The sequence below is a fragment of the Sceloporus undulatus genome, chromosome 6 (genome assembly GCF_019175285.1).
Source record: "Sceloporus undulatus isolate JIND9_A2432 ecotype Alabama chromosome 6, SceUnd_v1.1, whole genome shotgun sequence".
NCBI classification, from domain to species: Eukaryota; Metazoa; Chordata; class Lepidosauria; order Squamata; family Phrynosomatidae; genus Sceloporus; species Sceloporus undulatus.
The window spans coordinates 157,506,024-157,521,328 of NC_056527.1; the positions used below are offsets into that span (position 1 = coordinate 157,506,024).

A 15,305-nucleotide genomic window follows, 5' to 3' on the forward strand; every position below is an offset into this window, starting at 1 on the left:
GAGGCCCTTTTTCATCAGGAAGTTTCTTGGAAGTCAATATTCAAATCACTTCCCATTGGGGGGGGGGGGGAAGGCTTCTTCTGGGCCTAAAATGATGTGTGTTGGAGTAGTATGGCCTTGAGAGATCTCTTGTGGAAGCAATGTGTCCCCCTAAACCCAAGAGTTGCCTTCTCCTGGTGTAGAATCATAGAACCATAAAATTGGAAGAGACCACAAGGGCCATTTAGTCCAGGAAATCACAATCAAAGCATCCCTGATGGATGGCCATCCAGTCTCTTTAAAGGCCTCCAAAGAAGGAGACACCACCACATTCCAAGGGAGTGTGTTTCCCTGTCGAACAGCCCTTACTGTCAAGAAGTTCCTCCTAATATTGAGGTGGAATCTCTTTTCTGTAGCTTGCATCCATTGTTCCATGTCCTATTCTCTGGAGCATCAGAAAACAAGCTTGCTCTATCCTTAATGTGACACCCCTTCAAATACTTAAAAAGGGCTATCATATCACCTCTTAACCATCTCTTCTCCAGGCTAAACATACCCATCTTCCTAGATCTTTCCTCATAGGCTATGGTTTCCAGACCCTTCACCATTTTAGTTGCCCTCCTTTGGACACGCTCCATTTTCTGAACATCTTTTTTGAATTGTGCTGCCCTGAACTGGACACAGTATTCCAGATGAGGCCTGACCAAAGCAGAATACAGTGGCACTATTACTTCCCTTGATCTAAACACTATAGTTTTATTGATGCAGCCTAAAATTGCATTGGCCTTTTTAGCTACCGCATCACACTGTTGACTCATGTTCAACTTGCAGTCTACTTGGACTCCTAGATCCCTTTCACATGTAGTCTCCTTAAGCCAAGGGTCCCCCATCCTATATCTGTGCATTTCTGCCCTAAGTGCACCTTACATTTCTCCGTGTTGAAATTCATGTTGTTAGCTTTGGCCCAGCTTTCTAATTTAGTCAGGTCTTCTTGAATTTTGTTCCTGCCTTCTAGGGTATTAGCTACTCCTCCTGATTTGATGTCATCTGCAAATTTGATAAGCATCCCTGTATTCTTTCATCCAAGTCACTGTGTTCCTTTCTCTTTGTTAATGTCTAGGTGTAACATCAGCTACCTGGAAGAATGGCTGAAGGATAAGAACCTTCAGAGCAGCTCTGCCAAAGAGACCTTGGAGCCTCTTTCCCAAGCAGCCTGGCTCCTCCAGGTCAAAAAGACTACAGACGATGATGCTAAAGAGATCTATGAACGTTGTACATCTCTTTCTGCTGTTCAGGTATTGAAATTCTAGGGCCAAACTGTGGCCCTCCACAGGGGCTGCAACTCCCTAGTTCTTATTGATTGGCCATGCTGCCTTGGAATAATGGCCAAAAACATCTGGAGAGCCACTATTGCCCACTCCTGCTGTGAGGAATTCCTTGGAAGAAAAGTACTGGTTTATGAAATTTGCTGTGCAGAGTCTATTTGGAGTCTTTTAAGCCTTGTATGACACTTCACTCAGGGCCAAAACAGATGGCACTAAAGGGGTGGCTTAATGCCGCCCCTATGTTTGCTGGTTTGGGGCCATGGAAACTACATGTCATGGCCCCAATCCAGCATTTTTCTGTTCCAAAAAGAAGCAGTAATATGCTGCTCTTTTTTGGACCAGAAAAGGGGGGGGGGTTCCTGCTGTTGCGCCAGCTTTTTCGTGTTCCTGCAGCATGCAGTGTATAAACACCGTGATGCCGGAGCGCCACAACACTGCCCACCATCTGGGCAGGTGGGTGACATGACGCCAGCTTGGAGGCATCATCAAGGTGTGTGTCATCTACACGTCACGCTTCCACACCACCCCAAGCCAGCATATTGTGCCAATCTGTTTCGGCCATCAGTTTCCCTGAGTGTAATTTTCTTTTGCCACCTTGCTTTCTGTAGTATTTCCCTCCCATTCTGTACCTTTTGGCAGCCGGTTGTGGTGCATTTATTTTAGCCATGATTATGGAATTACAGTAATTTCACTTCTTTTCAGACTATAACTTACAACTGTTAGTTTATTTATATTAGTTTATTTAAATCATTTATATAGATAGTGAAAATCCTCAACGCCTACACTCCCATAGATGACTTTGAGAAAAGAGTGACACCATCATTTGTTCGTAAAGTGCAGGTATGTTTATTAAATCGCATTCAACAAACTCTTGCATGTGCTGTGTTTTTAGATAAAAAATGTTTCTACATTGACAGTTTTATTTCTTGCTACTTCAGTTTTCTTTCTCCCTCTGTTCTAATTTCAGGCAATGCTGAGCAACAGAGAGAATTCTGCACAATTGATGCTAGATACGAAATACCTCTTTCAAGTGACATTTCCTTTCACCCCTTCACCACATGCTTTGGAAGCAATACAAATCCCCAGCAGTTTCAAACTTGGCTTTCTCACCAGAATATAACAAGAAAGAGTAGATTGTAAATTCACTCTGTGCTTGAAGAGTAAAAGAGTATCATTCAACTCTGTGCTCACGCAAAACTGTAAACTTTCTTAGTGTAATAATTAATTTTGCCAAAGCATTTGGAAATCAGGTTGTCAGACGTGAAGGACTCCACATTCTGTATGGCACTCTAAGCAATTAAATCATCTTCCTTCTCTTCTTTTAAGCGGGGTCTCGCTGTTGTTTTACAGGTACTCAGTGCTGAAACTATGGCGCTGGACCGTTGGTAGTCCTCCATTTTACAAAATACTTTCCATAATGAAGGATTAATGCATCCATTCTTTGTAAATTTTAATCCAATATTTTAAACACTCTTGTACATTTTCATCATGGTGTATGTATATTTTTAAGATGAAGTAGTATTAGATATTTAATAAATTGTCCATGAGAAAACAGGTAGCTATTAAACTGTGCCAATATATATATATATGTGTGTTGTATCAGATTATTGTTACTTACTATATAAGTAACATTTCACACTCAAACATTTAGAGAAGACAAGGGAACTTAACTTGCTAAGGTGCTGGTGCATTATCCATGTATCATTATTTAAAAAGTGGTACTCCCAGATGAAATTCAGAGGCTGCTTTCTTCCTTACTAGCTTCCCTTCACCCTGTTGATACCATTTACTTGGGACTGCAGCTTGTTGGAGTGCAACTTCCCAGCAGCCCCAGCTGGCATAGGTAAAGGTGAGGAATGCTGGAAGTTGCAGTTCAACAACATCGGAGGGGCATAGAATTTCAACCTCTCTCCTAACCTGTACTATTATAGCAATTAAAAGTGCTGTTTTGTGTAGGTTTCTGGAGCTTCTGTCAGAATTATTTTATACTCCTTTCAGGTGCAAACTCTTATCAGTCACATTGCTTCCTTTACAAAGTGATATTTGGAGAAATTTTTATGGAAGGGCAGGGGATGTTACACAGACTTCCCAAACAATTTAGCTGGAAATGTGCCTCTGATGGTTTTACTGGAACTAACCTCCAAGTGAGGTACAAATTAGATGCCTTTGAAAATTAGCAAAAGCCTCAACATGCTTTCTCATCTATTTAAAATATGAAAGTGCTAGGTGAGTCACACACATGACAAGAGGAAATACTGACTGATTTTTCTCAAGGAGGAACTCTCTCTATAGCCTTACATATGTTGGCTTCCAGCAGCCTTCACCACTTGTTATGCTGACTGGGGCTGCTGGGAGTAGCACTCCAACAAAATCCAGAGAATGGTATGATTCTATATCTGGATTGCAGGAATGGGGATGTTCTAACATAGAAGTGACTGGTGTCTTTTTCACCTGAATGAGTTTATATATGAAACAAATTCTAGTACAGCTTATTTATGTATTTATTTAATTTATTCTATTCCCCATTATGTTTAGGAGAACTGAACTGATTTGTGTTTATGAGAACATAAGAAAGAATATTTCTTTATAATATATATTTCATGCTACCTGCATTGAGTTGGTTTCCCTTTGTAATACGTTTATCTTATTGTAACAACGTGTTTCAGGTTATGTGCATTTTAGTTACTGTGATTGATCCATATATATAACCTTGTACTTGCTAAAGTCCTACATAGCCGTATGAACACAGGCAGAGAAAAGGGTGTACACAGAAAGTAGTTTATGCTGTATTGCTATGTCCATCTGCTGTCTGCATAAGCACTGTGGTCAATGACAACATTACAAATGAAAATAAATTCTAGGCATTACTATATAGTTAGATTTCACAGTGCTCTCTCCTCCTGGGGCTCTTGGAAATGAAGAGATCTGTTGGTGTCCTTTGAGGATGGAAAGAACAACAAAGAAAGGTTTCCTGCCCAGGTGGCCTAATTTTCATGGCCAAATTACCAAATTTCCAGGATTCTGTATCCTAATGGGGTTGTATCTCAGTGGAAGAGCACATGCTTTGTAAGCAAAAGGTCCTAAAGTAACTCTCCTCCAAAGGCTGTTTTACTTTTCAGTTCTTTTGGTCATCTGGTGATGGATTTCAGAGAAGAAGGGAGATGGCAAAATTCCTTCCAATATTTCCTTGGAATGTTGTTCCACAACAGGGAACATCACAGATCCTTAGGTCCCACTCCAGGGAAAAGGCAGCATATATAATATAATAAAATAAAATAAACATCCCAAGCTAAGCAGATCTAGTATGGTACAATGATTAGAATGGATGACCAGGCCTTGGGAAATCTGGGTTCTAGTCCCCACTAAGCCATGCAACTTACTGGGTGACTGGCCAGCTGCTCTCTCTCAGCCTAACCTACTGATTGCAAGGATAAAGTGGAAAGGAACAGAGCCATGTATTTCACTTTGAGTTCAATGAAAGAAAAACGAGTCTTGTATGTAATAAGATCAGTGGGTTTGTTTTGAGAGATTATTTCCCCTGCTATCACAAAATAAAACCTTTATTTATTTATTTATTTGATTTATATCTGTCTTTCTCCCATATGAGGCTCAAACCTTTCTTCTAGGACTTAGGATTTACATAGTGTATATACACTCTCAAGACTATATGGGCTCAGAGATGGCTCCTTGATTTGTTACCCACTAAGGATACACTAACATTCTCATGTTACAACAGCACATCCTTTTTCATTCATGGCTCTAGGCAGTGCATCACTAAAGGTGCGCAGGGGGTACAGACCACACCAGGTGACATTCTGCTTTTGGCAGAAATGGGCTCTGGTGTTCTCCTGCATTCCTTTAAAACACTGAAGAGATGGTGTGACTGGTGTGAGGCTCGATGGGAAGAAAAGGGAGAGGCCCCAGGTTTTTAACTTTTTAATTAATTTTTAAAAAATCTTTAAGAACATCACATCTTACCAAAATGTTTTACTTTAACTGCATAAAATTATGCACATGTAAATACATTTAGACTGTGTGTGTCTGTTAATGTGAAAGTACAATTTTAATTTGGCAAGTAGTTTACCTCACAACTGTTACCATTACATTCAGTGTTATACAGGAATTACCATTTATGAGTAATATTAGTGCAAAAACATTACTGAGGATTCTGCATGGTGTAGTATGGGAGGAGGTCAGTCCAAGGGGTGACATCATGAGTTACCACACCGTGTGATGCCACTGGCTCTAGGCACATTTATACAGAATGTATAACCCTGTAAAGTGCAAAACGCCAAAATGGGCACAGTCCTGCCAAAGTTATGGGCTGGTGTTCTTGGATTTTCCCTTTCCCCGATGGGAATTTTCTCTTGTGACTTGAGAACAATTGTTAGTTTCCGAACCTTAAACCCAGCAACAGGAAAGGTGCTACAGTACAAAAAAACCAGGCTTGTGCCTTAATACTGTCTAAGTAGATTACCACAGCATTAAGATTGTCCTTGTACATTTCCAGTTGCGAACCAATTAGTTCCTTGCCGTCCTGGTGACTTGAAGTGTTTGCCCTTCAAAAAGAAGGTACGTAACATTTCTTATTTTATAAAACATTGTCTTGAGATATCAAACGTGTCTAGAAGCCACGGTGAAATATCAGGATAGATTTTACAGTTTCCATATTATTTAGATTCAATATTTTTAAGAAGAAAAAAGTTTTGAAATGCTTGCCTTATGAACAGATAGGCCTTTGCAAGGATTTTGTACCTGTTTCTCTTCTCCTAAGCTTATTTCCTCTCCTATTACACAAATAGCTACTGCAGCACCCATCCTATAATCCAAAAGGATCACTGGAGCTTTTTCTAAGGAAGGAAAGAGCATATGAAAGGATATTTAATTTTTTGCTTAAAATATTGTTGCTGTTAATTTCCATCGTGTCAGCTTCAGCTTACGGTGACTCTGTTAATGAGAATCCCCCAAGACACCCAGTTAAACTGTTATTCAGACCTTCCCAACTCAGAGATGTGGCTTCTTTGAGATAATCCACCTGTAATGTAGTTTTCTTCTTTCCTTGCTGCTTTCCACTTTGCTGAGCAATGTCATCTTTTCTAATGAATCTAATAATTTGCACTGGCCCTTGTAGCCGTTGTTTTTTTAAAGGCAATGGACATAATATGAGAGGATTAGAGAAGCCCAGGATGATGGGGAAGAGTTTAGGAGCCCCTTCCACAATGATTTGAATTCTGTCTTGCACTCAAGAGCCCAGGAGTTGGGGGGGGGGGATTAGCTCACCTGAAATGATCTGACTAAATTGACCATCAAAACCTCTGTCTGAAATAATCAAGCCCTAAAATTTTTGAGACAGTTGTTGTAGTTGAGCCCTCCCAGCACTAACTAAAGCTTGCATGCAGGCTGTTGTATATACACTTACTAATTTATCATTGCTTTCATGGTAGTCAGACTGTTAACTGTTTCACTTGGTTTGTTGTTGGTGTTGTTTTAATGCAATGCATTCTGTATTTTTGCTGTTTTGTAAAATTGTGCCTATAATTAGAAGCATAGAATAATAGAGTTGGAAGAGACCACAAGGGCCATCTAGTCCAACCCTATTCTGCCATGCAGGAAATCTCAACAAAAGCATCCCCAACAGATGGCCATCCAGCCTCTGCGTAAAGGAGACTCCACTACACTCTGAGGGAGTTTGTTCCACTGTCGAACAGCCCTTACTGTCAGGAAGTTCCTCCTAATGTTGAGGTGGAGCTTGCATCCATTGCTCCAGGCCCTAATCTCTGTAGCAGCAGAATTAGGCAACATTCATAATGATCTGCTTGCTGTCTTGACCCATTCTACCTTAGAAACAGTTCTGGGGACCCCAGAGTCTCATAAACCTGACATTGGACAGGGCAGGAACTGTGCGGGCCCCCAGATGTCTCATCAGCCCTAGCCAGTATGGGCAATGCTGAGAGATGGTGGAGATTCCAGTTCCAACAGTATCTGGAGGGCCACATGAGTCCCATCCCAGTTTACAACATGTGTGGGCAAAATCTGGCCATTAAGATGTCCTTGGATTGCAATCCCCAGCCTCCTTCATCATTGGCTATACTAGCTAGGTTTGATGAGAGTTGCAATTCAACGATAGCTGGAGGATTACAAATAGCCCACCATTGGCTCAGGGGCCCAAGATGTTTTAATTCGATCACAGCTCTGCCTACTAGTATAATGAACAGGCAATGTTGTATCTCTAACCGGTTAAAAACTATTCACGATTAGCATATATGAGTGTGGGGACATGGCCACAGTGGTCAAGCTCACCAATATGATGAAGTATGAAACCTTGAATAATTTATTCCCTTCATTTTTGTGTGGAATGATGAGGTATAGGATGCAGTACGGTCAGCCCTCTGTATTCTTGGATTCTTTATCCACAGACTGAAGCATCAATGGGTTGAATATCTATTGCAAAAACCAAACTTTGGTTTGGCCTTTTTTAAAAAATAAGGGACACCATTTTACTATGCCATTGTATTTAATGCGACTTGAACATCCACAAATGTTGGTCTCCACGGAGGGTCCTGGAATAAAACCCCAGGAGATACCAAAGCCCACCATATAATTCTTTGTTGGGAGCCTTATGATATGACTTAAGCTCCTTGGATAAAAGATATATTATTGTAAATAACCCAAAAGTAAAAAAGCTGCCACTTTTCTCTGCTTTGCGTTTGGATTAACTTCATGTTATTTCACTTGGGCAGTCCCTTAGTGTGATAAACTACCCGAATTTGCAAGTTTTGTTTAAATTCGAATCTCGTTTAACTCCCATTTTCCCACGGGATCTCCCTAGTGTGATAAGACTTATGTTATGTTGGCATACGGGGCAGAAAATCCACAAGATGTTCTTCACTTCGTTGGCAGTGGAAATGCAACAACAAAGCAAAACAACTATTTGCTAGACTTTCATGAAACCTCAGATCTGGTGCCTAATGATAGGGCCGGCCCTGTTTAAAGCGAAGGCTTTCTGCCTCACTTTAAGAATCTACCTGCTTTCCTTTTCTTTCTTCTAGCTCCAGCACTTAGCGAAGATGTGCGACCAGACATTTTTGGCCAACGTATTTGGCCCCTGCGACAGCTGTTCCCAAAACAGAGCCCTCCGGGAGATTTACCGCAAGTCGGAAAAAGTCAGCTACTGCTCACTATGTGTGGAAATGGTATGGGACTGCGTCTATTCTGATGGGTTTTGTTTTGATTTCTCAGCGTACGTTGCACACTCTTGAAAAAAATACTTTGTATTTAAATCAAAGGCTGGAGAAATTTACTTTTTAGGGGGGACTGCAGGTACTGTCCTGTGGCACCTTAAAGACATAATCTCTCTATCCTTCCCTTAACTATTTAAACACTGTAAAAGGCATTTACCACATGCTTTTTCATACCTTGCTGAAAGATATAGTCAAGATCTCTCCTTGCTTCATTTTGGTCCCATAATTTGAGCACTGGGATCTTGCCGCAAGAATATATGAATAAACTGTGCCTTTTATTCTGTTATTAGGACTCTTCTAGTTCCCTATTGCATAGTTTTCCAGCAGGATCCAAAACACACTGCAGAAATAATCCAGTCTGAGACTGCTTTTTTAACTGCCCTGGCTCAATGCTACGGAATTCTGGGAACTATCGTTTTGTGAGCCATTTTGCCTTCTCTGTCAGAGAGCTCTGGTGCCACCATAAACTACCGTTCCCAGGATTCCCTAGTACTGAGCCAGGGCAGTTAAAGTGGTCTCAGACTGGATTATGTCTGCAGTGAGGAAAGACCTTGCTTTTAGATACAGGTATGTGCTAAAGAATGTTGTAGGCCATGGACTGATGCCTGGCTAAGCTTTGCAGGAGCTAAACTCCATTGGAGAATAGTGGAGACCAGGTAGCCCTCCCAATGCTGCTAATGGACTCCAACTCCCAGCAGGCTTAGGCAACTTGGCCAATGGCCAGGGACAGACAACGGGGGAAGAAGCCTCTCGGCTTCTTTCTTTCAGGGAGTCTCCTGATGCCCATCCTGATGCCTTGGCATCCTGATCTGCCCCTCCAAGATCCCTGGGGAGGATGCAAGCAGGGCAAGGGAAGGCTATCCTAAGGCTCTGACAGGGCAGGCAGAGAAGGCCCAGGTCCCCAAAGGGATGTCAAGGAGAGGTGGCCATGCTCCCTTCTTCCTCTGCATCCCTGGTCCAGCCTCTGGCCTTGAGGATGCTGCTTGAAAGGCGGCGGAGGAGGGCTGGACCAGGGATAGAGCCAAAGGGCTCCTCCCTGCTCCTCCTTTGGATAGAAGAGCATCCGGACTTGGATCGCCAATCAGTGCGGACGGGGCGGGACCAACCCGCTCGATCCTCCTCCTCTCCTCTTGTTTTGGGGCAGGGCCAGAGAAGCAGAGAGGCCTTTCCATCCCTGCTGCTCTCACTCCTGCCTCCTCCTTTCTCTCTCTCTCTCTCTTCCTTCCCTCCCTCTTTGGCTGTTTTCCTCCCTCGATCCTCCCTTGGCAAAGATGGCAACCGAGGGGCTGCAGGAGAACGAGACCCTGGCCTCCCTGAAGACCGAGGCCGAGAGCCTCAAGGGCAAGCTGGAGGAGGAGAGAGCCAAGCTGCACGACGTCGAGCGTGAGTCCCTGGATCCTGGGGAGGGATGGCAAAGGTCCCCACAAGCAGCAGCTGCTAAGGGGGCTTGCCCTGGGATGCCCCCACAAGCCATCCACAGCAAGCAGTCTTTCATAGGATGCTCTGATTTGTGTTGCCCTCTCCCCCAAAAAACACATCATCCAGAGCTAAGGGTCTTTCCTGGGATGCTTTGCTTTTGATGCCCCCTCAAACCATCCAAAGCTAAGAGGGCTTTCCTGGGATGCCTTTTAGGGATGCCTCCCTAGCCATCCAGAACAAAGCAGTCTTTCTTGGATGCCCTGATTTGGGTTGCCCCCCCAAGCCATCCAAAGTTCAGGGGGTCTTCCTGGCCAGGGCTGGGGATGCTGAGCATGGCCAGGTCCTTTAGATGTACCTCCTCCCTTCTAGATTTGACATCATTGGATCCCTCCAGAGGGGGGCAAAATGGGCTTTATTGCTCCCCAAAAGGCCTCTGCCCCTACCCTTCCTTGAAATGTTCCTTCCCTCCCTCCATTTCTTAAGCATTGCAGGAACTCCAGATTTCAGAGGGGCCTTGGAGAAATCCAGTGCAAGCACTCAAGCCACCAAGGGAAGGCCAATGTCCAGGGGTCCAGTCTCTCTCTCTCACTGCAATGCTAGAGAAGGAGGATTTAATTGGGTGTGTGTGTGTTGAATTGTTATCGGAGGCCTTTTGTTGTGGTTGTGTGGATGTTTCTGACTTAGGGCAACCCTAAGGTGAACCTATCCTGGAGTTTTCTTGGCAAGATTAGTTCAGAGGAGGTTTGCCATTGCCTTCCTCTGAGGCTGAGAGAGTGTGCCCGGCCCAAGGTCACCCACTAAGCTGGGAATTGAACCCTGGTCCCCAGAGTCATAATCCAACACTCAGATCACTACATATGCCCTCATTTTTATCCACACAGTAGCTACATACCTTCCTCCTTCTTCCCATAAATTGGGGGCCTGGTCCTCCCTTCTAGTGTGATGGACTTCCAGAGAAACACCACTAGGTTAAGTCTTTTGGTGCAAGCTTGTAAAGGTCTGGGGTACCCAAGCAGATTTCTTATAGCAGGTGCTTCCATGTAATAGATCTCCACCTCTTCCCCTTGAAGGGCATCTATTGTCAAGGGGTGCACCCATATTCTTGGGAATGAGGCAGAGGAGATAGATGGATGCCATGTAAACTGTGGAGTCAAATGGCCAGGAAATTCAAGGCTGGTAAGTGTGTGGGTGCAATGCTTATTTTGAGACACAGTCCTCATCTTAAAAGGCAGAACTCAGCCAAGAGAAGTAGGGCCTTTCACAATTGTCAAATGGCAGGTCCCATTATCCCCAGTCACTGGAGAGCTCCACCAGTGCTGATGCCCTTTTCTCACTCCTTTGCAAAAAATTGTACCTGATTCTGTGACTTTGCCCATTTAGTCCAGCCCCTCTCCTAACCACATCTCTAATGGACTGGGGATTTCTAAGGCCAGAGAGGCATGAAAGAAACTAAGGAGACCCAATGGGTAGAGCAGTGTTGTTGGCCTAAGGCCATGTTCTAGTCACCCCCCACAACTTGGAAAATTCACTGGGTGGTTCCAGCTTCTCTCAGGCTGAGCTACCTTGCTGGATGGTTGGGAGAATAAACTGAGAAAGAAGAAAGCTGTGTACACCACCTTGAGCTGATTAGATGATATATATTTAAGGCTGCATCCACACTGCAGAAATAATCTGGTTTGACAGTGCTTTAATTGCCCTGGCTCAGTGCTATGGAATTCTGGGAATTGTAGTTTGTGGTGTCAGTGTGCATGCAGCCTTACTAAAAAAAACAGCATTGAGAACAATGGTGTTTACTTACAAAGAGTGCATACTGTGTACACACAGACACATGTGTACACATTCTTTGTCGATAAACAACATCCTGATCACAGTGCATTATTTTTTGTTATATTTATATCTCATCTTTTCTCCAGTGAATTCAAGATAGTGTATATACACACACACACAGACACACACACTATCTCACAACAGAGGCCTGTTATTTCTGGTGCTCTTCAAAATGGAAAAGGGACTTGTTTCACACCATGGCACTGTCATGGCACTGCTCAAGTGCCACAACAAACTACAGTTCCCAGAATTCCATAGCATTGAGCCATGGCAGTTAAAGTGGTGTCAAGCCACTCTATTGCTGCAGTATGGATGCAGTGAATGTGTCTGCTTCTAAGAACAAGGCCATCCCTGTTTGCAAGGTCAAAGGTGGGATCATTACAAGAAGCAACCTGAAGTGGCAGCAGCCTGAAAGTCCAATATAAGGAGGGTCTAGTGCAGCAGTTCTCAACCTGTGGGGTTGCGACCCCTTTGGGAGTCGAATGACCCTTTTCACAGGGGTCACCTAAGACCATCGGAAAACACATATTTTCAATGGTCTTAGGAACCAAGACACCGCAATTTTATGGCTGGGGGGTCACCACAACATGAGGAACTGTATTAAAGGGTCGCAGCATTAGGAAGGTTGAGAACCAGTGGTCTAGTGAAAGTCAAGGAAAACACAGCCTTGGTACGTGGTGCAGAAACTCTATCTGTGCACTCTGGAACTACTATATATACTCAACTACAAGTAGACCTCATGTATAGACTTATAAATGAGTATATATACAGTAAAGGCTTTTTAGCTTGAATCCTTAGAATGCCAGTCTGAGCACAGTGCTTTTTGTGTCTTCTTGCACGGCAGGGGTTCTCTTCCAACTCTATGTTTCTGTAAGAGTCACCTGTGGAATTGGTCTACCTACCATGTGGAGTATCTTGCTCTTGTGTGCCTCTTCAAGACTTGAGGAGTCCCCATTGTTGAAGTAGTCCCCTTTACCTGACGCAGAGCCTGGAAAAACTATTTTACAACTTCCAGAATTCCCTAGCCAGCATGGTGAGTGGTTATGCTGACTGCAGGATTCTGGGAGCTGCAGCACAAACACATAACGTTTCCAAAGTCTGATCTTGCAGCTGACCAGCACACAGCCCATTAGGACTTTGTTTTGCCTTGGATGAAGTGATCACTTCACTTCTATCTGTGACTGATACTGTATGGAACTGAATCAGAACTGATTCATATCAGGAGAGGAAGATTCAACTCCTATCTCTCCCAAGGCCCCAGTATGGGCTGATATTTAATGTGGAAGGCCTTCAGGTCACCCCTCAAAAGAGCAAGAGCCTAACACATTTTTCTTTATGGAATTTATTGATCTAGTTGACAGACTTCATAATAGAATTCATCTAAATCAAATATAACAGACACAAAAGCATTAAAGAACAGTGATAAAATCCATCAAAATGATCTATCTATGTACAGTAAAAGCCTATTGTTTTAATTAGATGAAATGTTCACTTGCTTCCTCATTGTTCTTAGCAAATATTTCTTAACAATTTCTCTGTAAAACTTTTGTGTGTGTCAAACAGGCAAAAGAGACATAGCATATAGCTTGTCACATTTCTTTCAGTGTGGCTGCCATATATTTTACACTGGGGTGGCCTGATCTACTGGTAGATAACTGAATAATGTGCAGTTACTGACTACCAGTGGCAACAATAAAATTGCTTTTTTCAAGAAGCAACTGCTAGCTATCCTGGAAAAGAAGCAAGAACTGAGCCTGATGACTCTGATATTTAGTCTGTCTGCCTTTTGAAAACAACCTAAATTAGGCTGCTGAACTAAATGAATTGGGATAATTCATTGGGATAATTCGAAATAGATTTTTGGGAAACAGGAACGTAAATTTTGGCCCTGAAAACAAGTTCTTCAGCCCACTGTGTACTTACAAAGCACCCTTATATTTCTAAGTCTACATCTTTTGTACACTTAAGGAGGTAGCTCCCCACTCTTCTCATTTTTGCATGAAAGAATGGGAAGCCACTAAATTGTCTGTGAGCTGGTGAGATAACTTTATTTTAGTCTCACACTTTTGCATTTGTGAGAATGACTTTTGCATGAATTTCCAAAAAACAAGCATAGCTATATTTCTGGGAACAGAGAGATATTGCAGACCATCGGGAATGGGGTGCAAGCTGCATAGAAGTAGATGAAAAAAATGCCCAGGGGCAATGCACTGTCTGAAGAAAGCTTAAGCGTGGATGCGTAAGATGTCTGGCTGGAATTGATGGTGAAATGGGCTTGGATTAAATTGTGCCATACAAGTCTCATGACTTGCTCTCTTTCTCTGCTTCCTGGTCCTCAGAATACATTGAAATATAGGTTAAAAGCATTTTGTACACTGAATGTATGAGGCAGTTGTGAGACTGGCATTGGAGAAATGGTTGGAAGAACTGGAACGTATGTGAAGCCCAGCTTCCCTGTAGTCCTCATGCTCACATTTTGACATCCAGTACTTCTTTTCAGATGTGTGGAGTTTTTGAAGAGTTCCAGGGACAACCATGTCTTTTACAGTAAAAACAATAGTCTTGTGGGACCATACAGCAGGGGTGAGCAATAATAAGGGTTGTCAAAGTGAAAACCTGAGAGGGCTCCTGTGCTTTTCATGATTGCATAGAAGAGGGAATTTCACCAAGAGTCACTTTTTATGCAACCAGGTAACACTACCTGTTGAAATTCCTTTTTATGTACAACCATTAGAGGTAGAGCCATATCTAGTTTTTACTCTGACAGCCCTAGCAACTGTAACCCTTCAGATGTGGACCACAGCTCCCATGATTTTTTCAGTCACCACCATTGGCTATGGGGTCCTTGATTTGTGGAAGGTACAGTCCAACAACATCTGGAGGACCACATCATGCCCATCTCTGCCTTATAGACTAACCAATTTTGTCATGGCATCTGAAGAAGCAAACTATAGTCCATAATGTTTTTATGCCATGCTGCAACTGGTTAGGCTTGAAGGTGCCATGAGACTTTTGCCTGTTCTTGAAGATATATGTGGGTAGGAGTCAAAGTCCCAGAAACCCAAATAACACAGTCAGTTCTTGGTTTTTATTTCAGATATTATAGAGAGAGATGTGCTGGCTTGGCAAGAAGGGAAGTCCCAATATCCCTCCCTATTAGAGCTTAGGAAAGTTACTTTTTGGGCAACAATTTCCAGGATCCCCCAACCCGTATGCCTACCAACCATGCTAGCTGGAAGATGCTAGGAGCTTTAGTTTAAAAAAAGTAACTTTTCTAATTTCTTCCCATGTAGGAGGAGTTAATTCAGGACATGGTATTGCCCTATCAAGCCTCTCAAACTTTTAAAAACAGACCTGCAAGTGGGATAAAGCAGATCATCAGCTTTCAGGTCTTGGAAAGCAACAGCTCTCATTTTGGCTTTGAGTCTTTGCAGGGTGAGGTAGTTCTTCTCAGCTTTTGTAGCTTCCTCCACTTTGAGAGGAAGATGCAGGCAAATGCAACTTGGAAGACTAA

The 15,305-nt window shown here is 42.9% G+C and overlaps 2 protein-coding genes across 2 annotated transcripts in view; both read left to right on the top strand.

Annotated features, from left to right (window-relative positions):
- The window catches only part of MYO5C (myosin VC), a 60,310-nt gene extending 57,349 nt beyond the window's left edge, over positions 1-2,961 (top strand). Inside the window, exons 39-41 of the mRNA XM_042477426.1 lie at positions 1,100-1,274; positions 2,064-2,144; positions 2,272-2,961. Coding sequence (XP_042333360.1) covers positions 1,100-1,274; positions 2,064-2,144; positions 2,272-2,424 — 409 coding nt within the window. The 3' untranslated portion in view covers positions 2,425-2,961. The remainder of the gene's footprint in view (positions 1-1,099; positions 1,275-2,063; positions 2,145-2,271) is intronic.
- A 6,754-nt stretch (positions 2,962-9,715) lies between these two features.
- The window catches only part of GNB5 (G protein subunit beta 5), a 28,841-nt gene continuing 23,251 nt past the window's right edge, over positions 9,716-15,305 (top strand). The window contains exon 1 of the mRNA XM_042476414.1: positions 9,716-9,928. Coding sequence (XP_042332348.1) covers positions 9,817-9,928 — 112 coding nt within the window. The 5' untranslated portion in view covers positions 9,716-9,816. The remainder of the gene's footprint in view (positions 9,929-15,305) is intronic.